At 36.7% G+C, this 17,739-nt stretch overlaps 1 protein-coding gene across 1 annotated transcript in view; it reads right to left on the reverse strand.

The window, feature by feature from the left end:
• Positions 1–2,052: 2,052 nt before the first annotated feature.
• The window catches only part of LOC127654897 (FERM, ARHGEF and pleckstrin domain-containing protein 1-like), an 84,316-nt gene continuing 68,629 nt past the window's right edge, over positions 2,053–17,739 (reverse strand). Inside the window, exons 16-26 of the mRNA XM_052142444.1 lie at positions 17,198–17,331; positions 14,525–14,606; positions 14,169–14,406; positions 11,379–11,578; positions 8,512–8,601; positions 8,335–8,417; positions 7,371–7,483; positions 5,433–5,608; positions 5,232–5,339; positions 4,946–5,097; positions 2,053–3,829 (exon numbers count right to left, since the gene is read on the reverse strand). Coding sequence (XP_051998404.1) covers positions 3,754–3,829; positions 4,946–5,097; positions 5,232–5,339; positions 5,433–5,608; positions 7,371–7,483; positions 8,335–8,417; positions 8,512–8,601; positions 11,379–11,578; positions 14,169–14,406; positions 14,525–14,606; positions 17,198–17,331 — 1,452 coding nt within the window. The 3' untranslated portion in view covers positions 2,053–3,753. The remainder of the gene's footprint in view (positions 3,830–4,945; positions 5,098–5,231; positions 5,340–5,432; positions 5,609–7,370; positions 7,484–8,334; positions 8,418–8,511; positions 8,602–11,378; positions 11,579–14,168; positions 14,407–14,524; positions 14,607–17,197; positions 17,332–17,739) is intronic.

Here is a 17,739-nt window from a genome sequence, read left to right on the forward strand (position 1 = left end):
ATGCGCAGAACGCATGCCAATGAATAGACCCTTTATCAAAATTTGATCCAAAAGTTATACTATTTCCAATTTATTACATTTATGTCCAAAAGTTATTATATTTAGGACCTTTATAACATTTTGACCTAAGGTTATTATATTTAAGGTCATTTTAATAACAATTATGCAGATATTGACTTAAATATATATATATATATATATACATATATATATATATATATATATATATATTCCTACAAAATAAAATATCCCGGGTCTACCCTGTATGTATGGGCCTATATGTTTTTTTTTTTAATTATTATTATTTTTATTTCTTTTATTATTCAAAAGATAATTAGATATATAATATCGCCATCTGCTGAACAACTAAAAGTAATGCAGTATGAAGAACGAAGACCATAGAGAACATCAACAGGTTTTTGGAATGAGGTTTTATTGCTTTCAATTCCAATAAACTCTCTTCATTTCAACCTCTCTTATGTTCAATTTTAGAATTGTTTGAACCTTATGAAACTAAAAGATTATGTTTATCTGCACACTTTAAAGCTTTACTTCCTCTGTGGACTAAACTAACCTGTAAAACATGGTTGTGGCTTTTCATTAATTGTCTGAAATGAGTGTTTACATGTATTCTATTTCTGTATTTCTTAATTTAGTGAACAGTCTATTGTTAAATTCCAAAGATGACAGTGATGTTGATTTTCTCACACCCTCAACAACAAAATATCCCACTTTCGTCATTATCAAATGCTAAATGGTGTCAAATAAATTGTGTACTGTAAAATACATTTAATGGCACTTTAACTGTACAAATATAAGCTTCAATAAAGTTTGTCAAAATGTACGTTTTGAAAAAATGTACTCTCTACAGTTATTATATTCTCAATTTGCCTTTAAAGCCCAAATGTATAATGTCATTATTGACCATTCAGTCCAAAATTAAAAGAAACAGAAATACAAAATGGTTTTGGCACATGGGCACATTTAGCTGATAGAGACATCTAACATAGAAACATAGAAAATTTTACTATAAAAATCATGGCACATGGCACTGAAACAGACCAGCCTCCTTTAGAGGCAACAAGTGACACCAATGGCCAGAAATGTAACAAATGCACAATTAAATATTGTTTATAAAATAAGGTTCTGTAAAAGGCTAGTAAAATGCAGTGGTGTTTTCTACACTAATGGATACAGCACAAAACTTGTAAAAAAAGCACCTGTATGTTTATGGGGAAAGTCATGGGTTTAAAGGGGAATTCCACCTCTTTCTTTATTTCCAGGCCTTTCATAACACTTTTATTTTCAGTTTTCAAAGCACTTAAAGGAACAGTTCTCCCAGAAATGACAATTCTGTCATCATTCTGTCATACCAGATGTGTAGGACTTCAGCTGAAGGCAAACAAATATTTTTATAAGAACGTCTCAGCTCTGTGTTTGGTGGATAGAACTTTGGAGGTCTACAAAGCACACAAAGGCAGCATAAAAGTAATCCATATTACTCCAGTGGTTAAATCCATGTCTTCATAAGTGCTATGATAGGTGTGCATGATAAATATATCAATATTTAAGTCCTTTTTACAATAAATCCCCACTTTCTTTTTCAAATTCTTCTACTTTTGTTTTTGGCGATTTGCATTCTTTGTACACATCACACATCTGGGATGGCATGAGGTTGAGTAAATGATGAGAGAATTTTCATTTTTGGGTGAAATATTCCTTTAAAATGGTCACTACATATAATACTCAATACAGGCTTTATACTGCCTCAAAGATTCAGCAAATGCTGTTGTCCCAATAAAACAATTCATATCCAATACTAAAACATCATGTGAATATAGCACCTTATATAAAATATCTGAGACCTATTATCATGAAATCCATGATTTTTTTAGTCGTAAGGTCACTAGCCATTCAGCAGGCACTTTTGATTCAAAGTGGCTAATTGCAGGCTAGTTCCCTGGAGGATCCCTGCCTATGGGCACAATGGTGATCTTGGTTCTTCTCTAGGTTATGACTTGCCCAAACCTGGTAACCTTTGTTGCCTTTAAGGCCCAGACAGCCTTAAATATTTAACTTCTGCAACCCCAGCTTTACCTCAAAATATGGAACACAAAAGAATGGAGGCCTATTTAATGCAGCTGTTTTTTTTTTTCACTCACAACATTTTTCTTTACTTAAAAAGAGATAGAAAGTTCTGTCGTTATTTGCTCACCCTCATGTTATTCCAAACCTATTTGAACAGATCCAAAGATTTTTTTGTCTGAACTGCTCTTTTCTAAACAATAAAGGTGAATGGGACCGGGCTGTCAAACTCCAAAAGAAAGAAAAAGCCTTAAAAGTGGCAAACGACATGCACAATATATTATATGTCCTCTTAAGACATACCATTGCTCTATGGACTACTTTTTATGGCATTGTTATAAGAGGGCAAGGTTATGATTTCAGAGGCCCCAACTGTCCAACCAGGGGCCCCCGGTTGGTGATATGGCTAAAAAACTATCTCAATATTATTTGGGCTTTTGACAACATTCAAAACATATCTTATGTAATTATATCTTATAATTGTTTCTTTGCTCAGAAATCACATAAAAGTGATTAGAACAGCCATTGTAGCCAAATAGATTCAATATTTTTAAATATTTAGTTTTTTCACTTAATAAACACAAGGAAAAATGGTATTTATAATATAATTGATATCATTTGAATGCACCAATACAAACATACATTAATAAGGCAATGTTTACCTAATTATTATTATTATTATTATTATTATTTTACAAAACATCTTTGTGAATGAACAGTGTGTGCAAAACAACAAGTTCACTCACTTATATTTTGGAACCTAGCTGAATATTATTTATTATTGTCCAGTCAAGTTTACTATTATAATATTATGCTGAATTAGTATTATTATTTTGAAGGCTTGTTTTATACAAAAGTAATATAGTTCTGTCGTATTGACTTCAACTTCAGATAGGGCTTTTATTTTGATGGAACAATGATTTCAATGTATTTTTCTGTTTACACTAATCACATTACAAATCTAGTGAAAAGCTGTCACCTCCTACATTTCTATGATACTGCTTTGCATTTTTAGATTTGTATAGTCATTTTAAGTGGCTTTGAATGTTCACAAATGGTTGAATGCACGTAATCAGTTCCGTAAATGCTGAAAACAGCATATCTGCGTGTGAACGCAGAATTGAGCATCACCCCTTGAGTGTTTTGCCGTCCGATCGGGGCCCCCTAACATCCGGAGTCCCACGCAATTGCATGATTTGTGTGGTGGTTAACAACGCTACTGCTTTTATGGTGACCTTTTGTGTTTTTGAAGGTTGACAACCCCAGTCCCCATTTATTTTCATGTATAGAAGAGCACCCAGAACATTCTGCAAAAGATCTCCTTACATGATCCATGGAAAATAGTAAGTTCTGTGTACAAAACAAATATGCAAAAATAAAAATAACGGGGTTACTGCTAGTCTGAATCTGATATTTTTACTGAAAAAAATCTATATTTTTTTAAGGGCTCAGATGAGAAAAGGTGTCATTCCCCTTTAATGTCATAATATTGTGATAAAAAAGTCAGTCACAAATGCAACATTGTCAAAAAAACAAACAAAAAAAAACCACAAACACACACTCAGATGTTTGCTCCCTAAGAATCAGTAGTGGGTTCTGTGTGATTAAGTCGTGTTCTGTCCAATTCAGATAGCGGATTCTCTGTGTTTCGGTGGTGTTCTGTCCATGTCAGTCGAGTTCTGTTCTGTTCAGATAGCGGGTTCTCCTTGCTGAGACTGTTGCACTCCTTATTACAGTCATCCATCTGAAAACACATTACAGAGATGAACATTTTACAACACTAAAACAACACATTACAACAACAATATAGCAATCCTATGTACTACTAAACCATACCACACAAATAAATCAAATGTGGTTACGAGGCACCCACACAGACAAGTGGGCGCCCTGAAGTCCACCAGCCATCTCATTACCAACCACCCACAACCCCCAGCCACCACCTCATATTGAATACATCATTCAAACAGTGTAGTTTGGAAAAAGTATGTGAACCCCCTGGCTAATGACGTCAACAAAATCAAATTTGAGTCAGGAGTTGACAAACCTGCAATCCAATTAATGAAACGAGATTGGAGGTGTGGGTTAAAGCTACTCTGACTTACAAAAAGCACTCAACCATTTTTATTTTTTTCAAAGGTTAGTGTACTTGTTTACCAAGTCCAGGTCTCATATTTTGATGCTTGAGATCAAAATATAATACACATGATGTTTAAAGAAAACAAATGTTATTCAAGGTAAATATCACTTGTGAGCAGAATATTTTGATTGGGCGTCATTTTCAAATTACCTGAAAAGGATGAAAATATTGTGTGAAATTAGAATACATAAAATGTTAGCTATGAAATAAGCCTTAGCAAGACAAAGGTGTCAGCCATTTTATTACAAAAACATTAAAAATGTCATTTTCATCAGCATCATTTCCAGCACAGTATCATTACATTCTATAAATCACGATACAGAATTTGAGATTTGCTGGAAAATGGCTCTGTGGTGGGAATTTTCATGACTTTCTGAACAAAAATGACATAAATCTCCTGTGAAGCATGTATAGTATATACACTGTTGGACATTGCAAATAATTAGTAATTAGTAGTAATAATTATTAGAAAAATTACACGTAAAATTGTATCAGATTATGAAAAATGTTTTAATGAGACTTTACTTTCTAGAAATCCAAAATGCTAAACAACCATAAATTATTAATTGGTCAGTGCCTACAGTTGCCAACTAAAACCCTTAGTTAACATGACAGACTATAATTAATACAAAAATGTGTTTGTGAAAAAATTTGTGTCCTTAGTATTTTTATTATGTAGTAACTGTTTTCACTCAAGGCCGTGCTACCAGTGTGCTGTACCTCTCGAAAAAGTATTCACTCTCAGTTCTGAAGTAGTAGACATGAGATTTGAAATGCAGCTTGAAGACGTGATCTTTATGAATATTTTCTGACTCGCCAGCATCTGTAACAGTGTAGCCCAGCAACGGCAGACTGGCCAATGGATACTCATCCTGAGAGAGAGAGAGAGAGAGAAATGAGAGTGAGTTCAGACATTTCACACACGTCTGAGGCATTCATAGAAGCAGGCTAAAAATATTTTGTGTGCAAAAGGATATGCTAGTGTATTATTGGGCTTGCATTTGACCTGGTGTGTTTTGTAGAAGAACAGTGTGAAATTGGTGAAAACCACCCAGAGTTTCTGCCATCCATTACTGTTCTTAAACTTTCTCAGTAGATTTCCTGAAAGCCGGTTCTGTCAGACACATTGTTGATCAGCTTTAACAAACTGAATAATTACACATTTTACTTTTCAAAAAAAGTGAACGAACAGATATTAGACCGGTACCTCCATCGCTATGTTAAAGTCCAGCATGGAAACACTGGTGCTGCGATGCCAACAAACATGTGCTGTAGTGTTGCCACGGTGAAGTGAGCTGGCTGAGTTGTTTCCATGTCGCGGCAAAGATGTTTGAGACCCACCAAGATCATCCTCTGATTCCACTTCAGACACCACCGAGCATTCTAGGAAAATGTGTTACAATAAATATTGTCTCACAGTAAACAGATTTGTGCTTTTGTGAAATGGAGGGACTAGTCGAAATAATTTTTTGTGGAAAGGTAATCAACATCATGCCACAAATGCTGAAGACTGAGCTTGAGTTAAACCAGGAATATTTCTTTACGTAAATGTCGACAATTTGAATGTTGACTTTAAAAGTAAAAACTAGGGCTGTCGATTTAACACGTTAATTCAGTGCGATTAATTTTACAAAAGAATAACGCATTAAAATTTACACAATTAATCGCAATGCCCCCAGACCATAATAAGGAAGAGTCTTGAGAAATGAAAGCTTGTAGTATCACCTGTTTACTCCAGAGGGCAGTAAGTGAAATTTCAGCTGTGTAACCAACGTGCAGTTTATACAGTGAAGACAACAGCCATCGGACAGACTACACAACATAAACATGCATTACATTCTTGCATTCAAAACACTTGAAGGAGCGCAAATGCGAACTAAGGGATCACAAGATGTGTTTAAAGATTGAGTATTAAACTATATTTAGCTTGACACAGTGGCCTAAACATTTTATGTTTATGATGCAATGCAACCGAGACGCTACATAATTAGCGTCTGATTGAGATGGTGCAAAATTTGGAAGTTACCCATAAATATTTAATCACGAATAAAATCAAATAAATTTCCTTCAAACATATTTATAAGTACTACCTCACTAATTATTTTCTTGTAGAGAGATTTCATTGTGATGTCGATATATTCTGTACATTTTTTCATTTTTTTTTGGAGTTGTCCCTATTCGACTTGTTTTTGGTCTGATTTCTGCAAGATTGTTAGATATCATATTATTCCCAGCTTTCAACTTTGTTTTGAAAATGTTTTTTTTTTTTTTTTTTGCTATGACAGGTCTCTTCATAAGGAATATTATTTGATTAATGTTCTGGTTTTGTTGGCAAAGTTTAGTATTCATAAATGTAATATGATGCTTATAAACCATTAGATTTCACTTTTAATTCAGAGGTTCAGCAATGCCTAAGAACAATTTCCAATTTCAGTAACAAGAAAACTGTAAAGTGTATTGAAATATGTAAACAATTCGATATTTTTATTAAACTGTTTATTTATTTATTTCCTTTTCTTTTTGTTGTTGTTTGTTTTAATATACCTCTTGGCTCTAGATGTAAAAGTTTTGTAAGCATTAATACAAAATAAAAATAAAAATGTTTGACGCAGGTGTAAATTTACGGGTCCTTAAACAAGCCCTCATAATAAATCTCCAACTGATTGACAAATTCACTTGTGAAATGGATTGCTGTGAACTGTATGCCAATGATTGACTTATGATCAATAATATGGTAGTAAACAATACATTGTATTCTAAAGCCGCTTTTTGTATTGTCTTACCAATGATTAACTCTTCTGCCACAAGAATGTAATGCATAATAATTATCTGAATATTTTTTATTTATATGTATATATATTTTTTTATATATATAATTTTTAAATATTTAAAGATAACTATGTATAATTATATATTGATATAAATATGTATAATCATTATATATTGAATTATTGTTATATGAGGGGCTTTCTCAGCAAATATTTGTATATGCGATTAAACGCGATTAATTAATCGGGACACCATGTAATAAATTCAGTTAAAATTTTTATTCAATTGACAGCCCTAGTAAAAAAATATTAACTGAGTTTGGTAAGAAATGTTTAGCTGCTTTCAGTCACATTTGATCAGGACAAACATCACTTACTACTGGCATCCTTGTTTGACATCAGCAGGACAGAGGTCAGTCCATTCGATTCTTCAGCCATATCAACTGCAATCTTTAAATCCTCCATCCATTTCTCCATTTCTGACACTGAACTACAAGAGACAAGGACAGAGAGACAGAAAGAGATCTTACCTCCATCCCCCACTTAAGAAATGTTTGCATCTCTAATGCTCTATAGGTTGAAATAGGTTGCAATAGGTTGAAATATATAAGAGTGTGTATCTTAGGTCCTGTAACTGATCACTGTATCTTCTAAGTATTTCACAAGTTGTAAATGTCCTCCACTACATGGTAAATGGTCTGCACTTTTATAGCGCCTTTTTAACCTTAACAGTATTCAAAGCGCTTTACACTGTGACTCATTCACACTCACATTCACACACCAATGGTGGCAGAGCTGCCATGCAAGGTGCTAGCATGCCATTGGAAGCAACTTGGGGTTCAGTGTCTTGCCCAAGGACACTTTGGCATGTGGCGTCATGTGGGCAAGGATTCGAACCACCAACCCTGCGATTAGCAGCTGACCACCTGAGCCACAGCCACCACTACATCTTTTTAAAAAGTCCAAGTGCAAAAGTATATGTACTTTTTATTAAAAGTACATATATTCCATGTAGTCTCTCAATTAAATCAGATGTGTGTAATTTCTGTGCATATACAATTCTTTAATGTGTTTCCCACTCGTAATTACAACTTTGTTGTGGCGTTCATATACACTTAACTGATAACTACGACTATTTCGACATTTCTTGAATGCACCATATAACATTTCACAATGTAGGACACATACACTTTAAAACTACCCATTTATAAACCCATTACCATCAAATAAAAACCCAACAACAAATGAATATTTTGGGAATAGGTCTCCCAAAATATTTCCATTTACCTCTTTGTCCTCTTAAATAATATTTTAAAGTAGGTAAAAACCTTTTAAAATTACCATGCAGCAACCACCAGTGACTGCTGTTGAACCATCAGTGTGAAGGAGTGCGGTACCCCCCACTCATCCTCACTCTCCCGGATCTGAACAAAGACAACACACAAACACACATTTCTCAAGGGAGGATTCTCATGTCAATCAATAACATTATCATTAAGATGAATCACATGGTCTTACTGTCATTCCGCGCAGAGGAAGTTGTCTGTGTACTGTAAACTGATTGGTTGATGTTATCCCTCGAGTGCTGTACAACAGGACGTCATTGAACTGGCTCCACATAAAGAGAGAAAGAAGAGTTTGGAACAAAAAAAGGTTGAGAAACTAGTGTACTAGTACTTTAAAGGAATAATATGCTGAAATATGTCCCCACTTAGAGAGTTAAATTAGAAAATAACTCAATTATGTCTTTATTGACTTCCATTTAATGGCTAGATGGGATATCCCACTACACAGATATGGAATATGATAATTAGTAAGATGATTTTCAATTAAAAGGCCCCAAAATAGGGTCCCAGAGATGTTCAGAGGGTCAGTCTAATACACTGATTTTCTCCAAATTATTGTAATTCAGATTTAGAACTAGTGCCATGTTGGGTAGATACATTATACATTATTTTTTCAGTTTCATAGATTTTGCAAGTTTGAACATATGAATAAAAGTTTGTTTGTTTGTTTTTTCAGAGGGCCAAGATGCTCACATCACCTATGGACAATTAAAGACTAAAACAATATCACACGAGCAAGAGTGCTGAATTGCCCATCTATCAGCATGGCAATGATTCGGTGTGCTGATTCGACCATGCTGATAGATGGGCAATATAGCACAATTGCAAGTGTGATATTGCTTTTAAGCAACAGTTCAATGAACAAGTAAATAAGTAAGTAGGGGAAAACTAAGGACTGTCTCAAAAAATGCTTGTATGTGGAACTAATTTCTTACGCAACAGGATCTGCTGTTGCTAGTTCGAAAGATGCGCCAAAGCCTCCTGTTCCTAATTCAAAAGCGTTTCTTTAGAACTAGTAATGACAGCTTGGGCTGTTTCTACCATTATTATTGTATTGGAGAAACAAGGATATGTATGTATGAAAGAGAGAGAAAGAGTGAGTGACTGAGCGTGTGATTACCTGCATCAGTTCCAGTAATGAACAGTATGCTGTTAGTTTAACTCTATTCCTCAGCTATAGTGTGATAGTAATCTGCTCCGATCATAGAGTGATGCTGCCTATCAGTCGTGCAGAACTCTTATTTTGACACAGAAATCTTTCTCTCCTCTGCCATGTTAAAAGTTAACATCTTCTCCCATCTCAGCAGGTATCAGGTAGGAAGCCTGAGAGCGTTTGATTACTCAGTTAGCAAGTTAGTTTATCTCTATTTCTCAGCTATAGTGTAGTAGTAATCTGAGCGATTACTACTGAAATCCTTTGAAATCCTTTTCAAATCACATTTCTGGAAATCCATTTCAGTCTGACCTTTCTGATCAGATCTCAATGGATTTTTGCCATATGTAACTTTTTTCATGCTACATAAAAAAAAACATTGCAGATATGTCAGAAAATTAAGATCGCCACAGAGCACACAAATCAGATCTGACCAGCTGTGATACACAGTGCGCATAGTCAATCATGAAGTCTGATAGTCTGAACAGAGCAATCTTTTGTCGCCACCTTCTGGCTCAAATCTTTAATATTACAAGGATTAATGAAAATTCCCACATACAGTGCTGATGGTGTGAACTATCAGCACTCTTCGAATTCCTCTTGTCCAATCAGATTAAACTGTTGTATAATTCGGCATAGAGCACTGTACATTGTGAAATTGAAGTTATGGGCTTATGGACACTCAAAGATTCCAACCACAGCACAGGTCCATGGTAGAGTCACATTAGATGCAGCCTCTTCTAAGTGCAAGTTGGGTGTAAAATTTGTAATGTTGTATAAAAGCTATATCACACCCACAATCGTGCTGTATTATCCATCTATCAACAGGCGTTACGCGATATTATCTTCTTGTTTATTGAACTGTTGTCTCTACACAATATCTGTGCTTTTGTAATGAATATCATGACAAATGAGATATGATTCTGCCGTGGAACAAGGCTGTAGATCCCCACCATCGTATACTGTGTAAACATATGAAGTTCTAAACGTAAGTTTGGGAAGCGCTTGTTCATGTAGGCCTGACAATCATATCCCAAAGATATAGAAGCGGCTGCTATAAGCCCTCGCTCCGGTGACGATTCTTCCGGCATCTCTCCATCTCCCCATCTTCATCTTAATATTTCATAAACTGGTCCCACTTATGTCAGCCAAGAACAGAAAGCTGAGGCTGCAGTGGGCACAGGCTCACCAAAACTGGACAGTTAAAGATGGGAAAAACATCATCTGGTCTGATGAATTTTGATTTCTGCTGATATACAGAGATGGTAGGCCCACTGAAGCCTCAGATATCTGAGTTTTCTGTTCTTGGCTGAAAGAAGTGGAACCCAACATGGTCTTCTGCTTTTGTAGCCCATCCGTCTCAAGGTTTGATGTGTTGAGAATTCTGAGATGCTATTCTGCTCACTACAATTGTACATCTGAGTTACCATAGTCTTTCTGTCAGCTCAAACCATTCAGGCCATTCTCCGTTGACCTCTCTCATCAACAAGGAATTTCCATCCACAGAACTGCCACTCAATGGTTGTCTTATGTTTTTTGCACCATTCTGAGCAAATTCTAGAGACTGTTGTGTGTGAAAATCCCAAGAGATCAGCAGTTACAGGAATACTCAAACCCCTCTGGCAATCATGCCATGGTCTAAATCACTGAGATTACATTTTTACCCATTCTGATGGTTAATGTGAACATTAACTGAAGCTCCTGACACGTATTGGAATGATATTATGTATTACAATGCTGCCACATGATTTGCTGATTAGATAATTGCATGAATAAGCAGATGTACAGGTGTTCCTAATAAAGTGGTCTTTGAGTGTGTTTACCTTAATACACTCCAGGTCTATATATATCAGCGAACACATGAAATGTGTTTAGTGAATTCTCACCAGGAAAAACATGCGCTGTTGAAGACCTTTCCCAGAGAGCTTACTGAGGCAGCCCAGTCTGACGAGTTGACGTCCAGCCACGGCCAGATTCTGAACACCTATCAAATCCTTTTGAAGCTCCTGGAGTTTCTGATAGTTCTCCATCACCACCAGACTGGAATGAAGCTCAGCCTCCAACTCACACAAATCAGCCAATGCAGCTTCAACACACACAAAGAGTGCACACAGATAAATATGTAAAAATGCTATAAACATGACGACGTAGTGTGTACATATATGCATACATATGCAACTCATTTACACAGACATTGTACATTCTCAAAGAGATATTGCCTCTTTCTCAAACACACATATGTTTACCTTGCTATCTAAATTGGGACTTCCTATTTACTTGAAATTTCTATAACTGAAAAAAGAGCTTGACTCACTTTATATTAGGTGTCTTTAACTACTATGCACTTAAGCTTTTGATACAATGTTCTTATTATGTACATACAATTTGTTGCATTGTACTTACATTTAAAGTACCTGCATTTAATTACATCTGTTGTTAAACTGTTAAACTTACCCCTACCCCAACCCTACCATAAACCCTAAGTCCACCCGTACCTCAACCTCAGTGGCAGCGCATTTTGCAGAACAATATGCAGTTACACAATAAGTACATGTACATGTGTTTAAATGTTGATACTGTATATAGTAGCTAAAGACACCTAATATAAAGTGGGACAGATTTAGCTAACTTCTGGTGAAATATTTCATCCATTTTTTGCTTTCAAAATTGTAGATACACTAAATGTTTTAATAAACCAACATATACTTTAATATAACTATTTTCACATTTTTGAATAACAGTAAACTCTGAAATAGCACAAATGGAAGAATAACAATTAAATTGAACAGGTGTACAGGAATTAAAACCATTTCTTGTGTTTTGTAATGTAATGCATACTGTTTAGTCAAAATGTAGCCTATATTTGTCTAAAATACGAATTTAACGCATTTAAGCATAAGCCTTTTAATCAAACCTCCGTTCCGGATGGAGGGAACGAGACGTTGTGTCGATGTAGTGACACTAGGGGGTTTGCTCTTGAGAGCCCCAGTCACCGCTGATTTATTCAGAAAAGGCCAATGAGAATTGGTGAGTGGAATTTGCATGCCACTCTCAACCCTGGACATACGGCTATAAAAGGAGATGGTGTGCACCAATCATTCAGATTTGTGCTGAGGAGTCGAGAGAGAGTCCCGGCCATGTCAGCAGTTGGTTCAGCGCTGTGGCAGGTGGGACACAAAGTCTCGTTCCCTCCATCAGGGAACGAAGGTTACATTAGTAACTGAGACGTTCCCTATCTGTCACTCACTCGATGTTGTGTCGATGTAGTGACACAAGGGGTCCCTATACTACATGCCACAGGCGCTGAACCATGTCTCGAGGTATGGCTGCGCAGACATGGGCAAGCTGCTGCGTGCCTCGCAGTGAGTGCTCAACCACGTCATGACCTTCCAGCGTATCAGGTAAGGTGCCTCTCTGGTCCTGTTAAGGGTGGGAGGAGAGCACTTACCAGAGGCTACAGGAGGTGGCCTTTAATGATTTCCGTATTAAGCAATTTCCCACGAGCACCTGATAGAATATCACTGGGGAAGTGCTCTTCCCTCTTCTGGAGGGAGAGCACCACGGAGACCACATTATACTGGAGGGAGGTTAACATGTGGAGAATACCTAACATGGACTGACTGACCAAGAAGTGTATATATGGAGCACGGCATGGCAGGTCTTGCGATTGGTAAGCCAAATATATGGCATCCACAATCCAATGGGCCAGCCTCTGTTTGGAGACAGCCATCCCCTTCTGCTGTCCTCCAAAACAGACATAGACTCTGAGAATCTAAAGTTTCTGTGCGGTCCAGATAGATTAGCTGGGCGTGAACTGGACACAACAACTATAAGGTCGGGTCTTCCTCCTCTAAAGGCAGCACTTGCAGGTTCATCACCTGATCCCGAAAGGGAGAGGTGGGAATTTTTGGCACATAACCGGGCCGGGGTCTCAAGATCACATGCAGGCGGAGCCGTGAAAGACTCTGGAGAAGGAGCCATGGAAGGTGGAGCCATGGAAGACTCTGGGGATGGAGCAGTGGAAGGCGGAGCCATGGAAGACACTGGGGACAGAGCTGTGGAAGGAGGCCATAGGGCCGAGACAGGGTCAGGAGGCCTGGGAGGCGGCCGTAGGGCCAAGACTGGGTCAGGAGGCCAATAGCTCCTTAAGTGCACTACTGAGACCTGCCCAGAAGAAAACCACCAAAGAGTAGTCTGGATAGTGCACCAAATTTGCCAGCTCTAAAAACTCAAGGACGTGATCCACAACTGGATGGTCCCCTTGCTTAAGGAGGAGAATTCTGAAATCTGCTAGATCCATCTAAGGTCAGTCTTTCTGTGATGAGGCAGGCAAGGAAGGAGGATCTAAATGCAGCTTTATTCAACTGAAAAATAAACAAGCTACTCAGAATAAAAAGAAAATAAAAACACAGGGAACCAAGCACAGAGCATAGACAGTATATACAAAGACAGACAAACAACCAGGGGAAACAAGGGCTTAAATAGACAAGGGAAAACAAGGAACACCTGGGGAAACAATCAGGGAATGAGGAACACCTGGGAAAAAAATCAGGGAGAACCAATTATGAAATAAAACTACAAAAGGACTACAAAACAAATAGGAAACAGGAAAGTGGGAACTAAACAGGAATTTCTACATAAAAGCACAAAAACATGAATACGTGACACTGTCTCACCTTTGCAGTCATTGTAGTCGATGTGTGTTGGCACATAGTGCTTACAGAGTCTTTCTAGTATCAGTCTGTAGTGCAGCGATCGATGTAGAGGACTCAGCAGAAACATGTTTAACGGAATGTAACACACTTTTTGCAGCTCAAACTCACGACACACATACTCCAGCCTCCAGGATGCAGCACATGCTCTCTCCAGCTCATATACACACTCTGAGTTCATCTGCAGCTCAGATGAGAGGGACTGAGAGATAGGAAACACACTGTAATTAATATGACAGATAACACACACTCTGAATGATACACACACACACACACACACACACACACACACACACGCACACGCGCGTGCGCACACACACCTTCAGGTCCTTTATAGTCTTCAGCAGCAGGTCTCCTATACGCTGAATATCACCTTTATCTTGCACAGTGGATCGATCTTCCCTAAAACACACATTGCAAAAGTATCATTGAATAAAATTCAACTAAAGAAGGTTTTTTAAACCTTAAAGGGAAATTCACCCATAATACAAATTTTGCCATTTTTGTTCTTACCCTTATGTTGTTCAAAACCCATCTGACTTTCTTCTTCGAAAACAAAAAGAGATGTTAGGCATAATGTTATTGACAGCCATAGTCGCCATTTATTTTCATTTGATGGAAAAAAGAGCCGGGTCAACATTCTTGAAAATTACTCCACTTGTGTTCCTTAGATGAGAGAAAGTCATACAGGTTTGAAATAACATGAGGGTGAGTAAATTATGACAAAATTTTCATTTTTGGGTGAACTAATGAACTTTTATTATAATGGGGTTGTAAAAAGTACAGTTACTTCAGACAAAGTCGATACTAAAATATAAAAGATCTCATGATATCAGTGTTTATGCATTACTGGTAGTTCCGAGCACTGGCTCGATTCGATACCCATGCTGTCTGACTAACACAAGACTGCTTTTGTGAAAAGCAAAACAAAAATCTGACATATTTGGCAAAAGGATGCTATTAAATGAAATAAAATATACTGTTTGCATGTGCTGCACACTTTACAGTGAATGTGATAAGCTGATCATATGCTAAAATCACAGCATTAAGAGAATCTTGAGCACTGTGCATGTTGTAATAGATGACAGAACAGAGTGCTTATTAACTATGAAGCACTTAGTGCCTACAGACTATATTTCTATACCTAAATTACAGCATTTTACGCTTGAATAATCACACTGGATCACAACTGCTTATCTGGAGGTGCGAAGCTACAGTCACACACAAAACACACACAAACTGAAAAGCCTCATGTCAAAATAAAAGCTTGATTCAACTTACAACAGAATTATTTTAATAATGTGTAGTAAAATGTAATATTCACTAAAATGTACATGTATATTCCCGATAATAATAATGTTTAACTTCATGCGACCCATCTCCACATGCATGACATTGTATTTTGGCTTCGCTTTATGCAACACATAATTTAAATGAATAAAAACCGACCGAATACTGTTCTCAAGACTCTAGACTGACATTTAAAGGGTTGACTTCTGCTGCACTGAGTCACGTGACACAACAGCATGCAGTCAATTTCCTTAAAGCGCTTCTACCGACGCAGTGCCAACAAAAGTGCCTCTGGTAAGAGACCTCTAAGTTTTTTCATTGAAACCTGTTTGGGTGTAAAGAGTAGTGACTCAAGTTTTGATTGATATGCTGCTTTAAAAGATCAGTTAATTTTTCACGCGTCAGCACGCTGATAAGGATTGCATCTACATACTGTATGTGGACACTGGCACAGCATTCCCTCAAAAGTAGAAAAAACATGCTAGTTATTTTGAATAACTTTCAAAATTAACACATCTGTGGGTCATCTGTGGCCTTTAGCTTTTCTATGCAGCTAAGAGCATTCAATCCTAAAATCCGACGAAAAGTTCAGTTTCAGGCTGCAGATGATGTTTGGACCACTCCACATGTTTGGCAGACATCGGACAATGATCATCAGTACATAGATTCATAACTTTATAATGCTACATTATATTTTAACATGGTTAGCAGTGATTGGATGATGCTGGACATTACTTTGAATAATAATTAATTATGCTAATTTATGATGTAATATCTGTAACATCTCATAAACATGAATAACCAACACTCTTGGAAACATAATAAACAATTTGATGAAAAAAAAATGGGTGTTATTTAATATGTGGATATTAATATTAAGGAAAATTAATTGCTCTAGAGATTGATTTTTTTTTTTTTTTTTGCTTGTTTATTATGTGCTACTAGTCACAAATCAAAAAGGGAAATGAAAAATGCACAAAGCAGTAAAGCGGGGATCTCAGAATATCTTACGAGTTGGAGTGCTATTATACAGAATAAAGCTTTTTTATAAATGCTTTTATTTTATAATATGATGCTCTGTTGTGCAGCACCTTATTTGACAAATAACAAAGACTAATTTTGTGTTAGTTTATGCTGTAAGGATCTTTACAGAAGCACTTTATTTGATAAAAACAAATGCAATGGAATGTTGAAAAGCAATTGTTCTATTTAAATATTATTTAAGTTTTATTAATTAATTTGATTAGACACCCTTTTGATGCTGAAGTTGAATTAAACCTCAAAACATGGAATTCAGAAAAAATACAATGAAAGACACTAGATTTGGGAAAAAATAGAATGCTTTCTAGGGCCCTACTTAAAATAATACATGAAGCAACGTTTACTTAACTGAAAAACACTTAAAGGAAACATGCAGTTGTTTTAATGTATTAATTGCATTGATATATAACTTAAATATGCTAATAAAAAGTGTGTTAAATAGCATATTATCCATTTTTGCTGTGGTATTGAAATTGGTATCGATAATCGTGAAATTTTACTGGGACTAGTACCAACTACTGAAATTGTATCGTGACAACACTAATTTGAAAGCAGAAAACTTTCTTTCAAATCAAAATGGCAACATTCCTGAGCAGTGACTGTAGCCTGATAGCTTATATCACATCAGTGTGAGTGTGTGTGTGTGTCTGTGTGTTACTCACCAGAGTGAAAGTCTCTCCTCAAGCTCCTGGAGGAAGTGTGTGTGGTGTGTGTGTAGCGGCTCATAGGTGGAACTCAACAGTGTCTTGAGAGAGTCTGGAACACACTCTTCCTTCTCCAACACTCTCTGAAACCACTAACAGACACAGACACACACACACACACACACACACACACACACACACACACACACACACACACACATTTGAACTATTTATTTACATACACTACTCATTCACAGAAAGTTACAAAGGACTACAGGTCACTCACATACAGTATATCAGTACCCAATCAGTAATATCAAGGATACAGAAAGTACATCTTCCACACGCTGTGAATACCAATGATGACTGATACTGAACAGCATCTAGCCAGCTGTTTGGCCTTGCTCTAGGCTGTTTTCACACAAATTTTCTCCCCCTGCCCCCGCTGGTTTCTTTTCACATCATATTATTTGGGTCCAAACCATGGTCCGATTACGTCATCAACGTGAGTGCAAGCAGCAGCTATTTACCACTGTAACTAGGTAACAACCTAAAAAAGA

Source organism: Xyrauchen texanus, chromosome 14 (genome assembly GCF_025860055.1).
Source record: "Xyrauchen texanus isolate HMW12.3.18 chromosome 14, RBS_HiC_50CHRs, whole genome shotgun sequence".
Taxonomy (NCBI): domain Eukaryota; kingdom Metazoa; phylum Chordata; class Actinopteri; order Cypriniformes; family Catostomidae; genus Xyrauchen; species Xyrauchen texanus.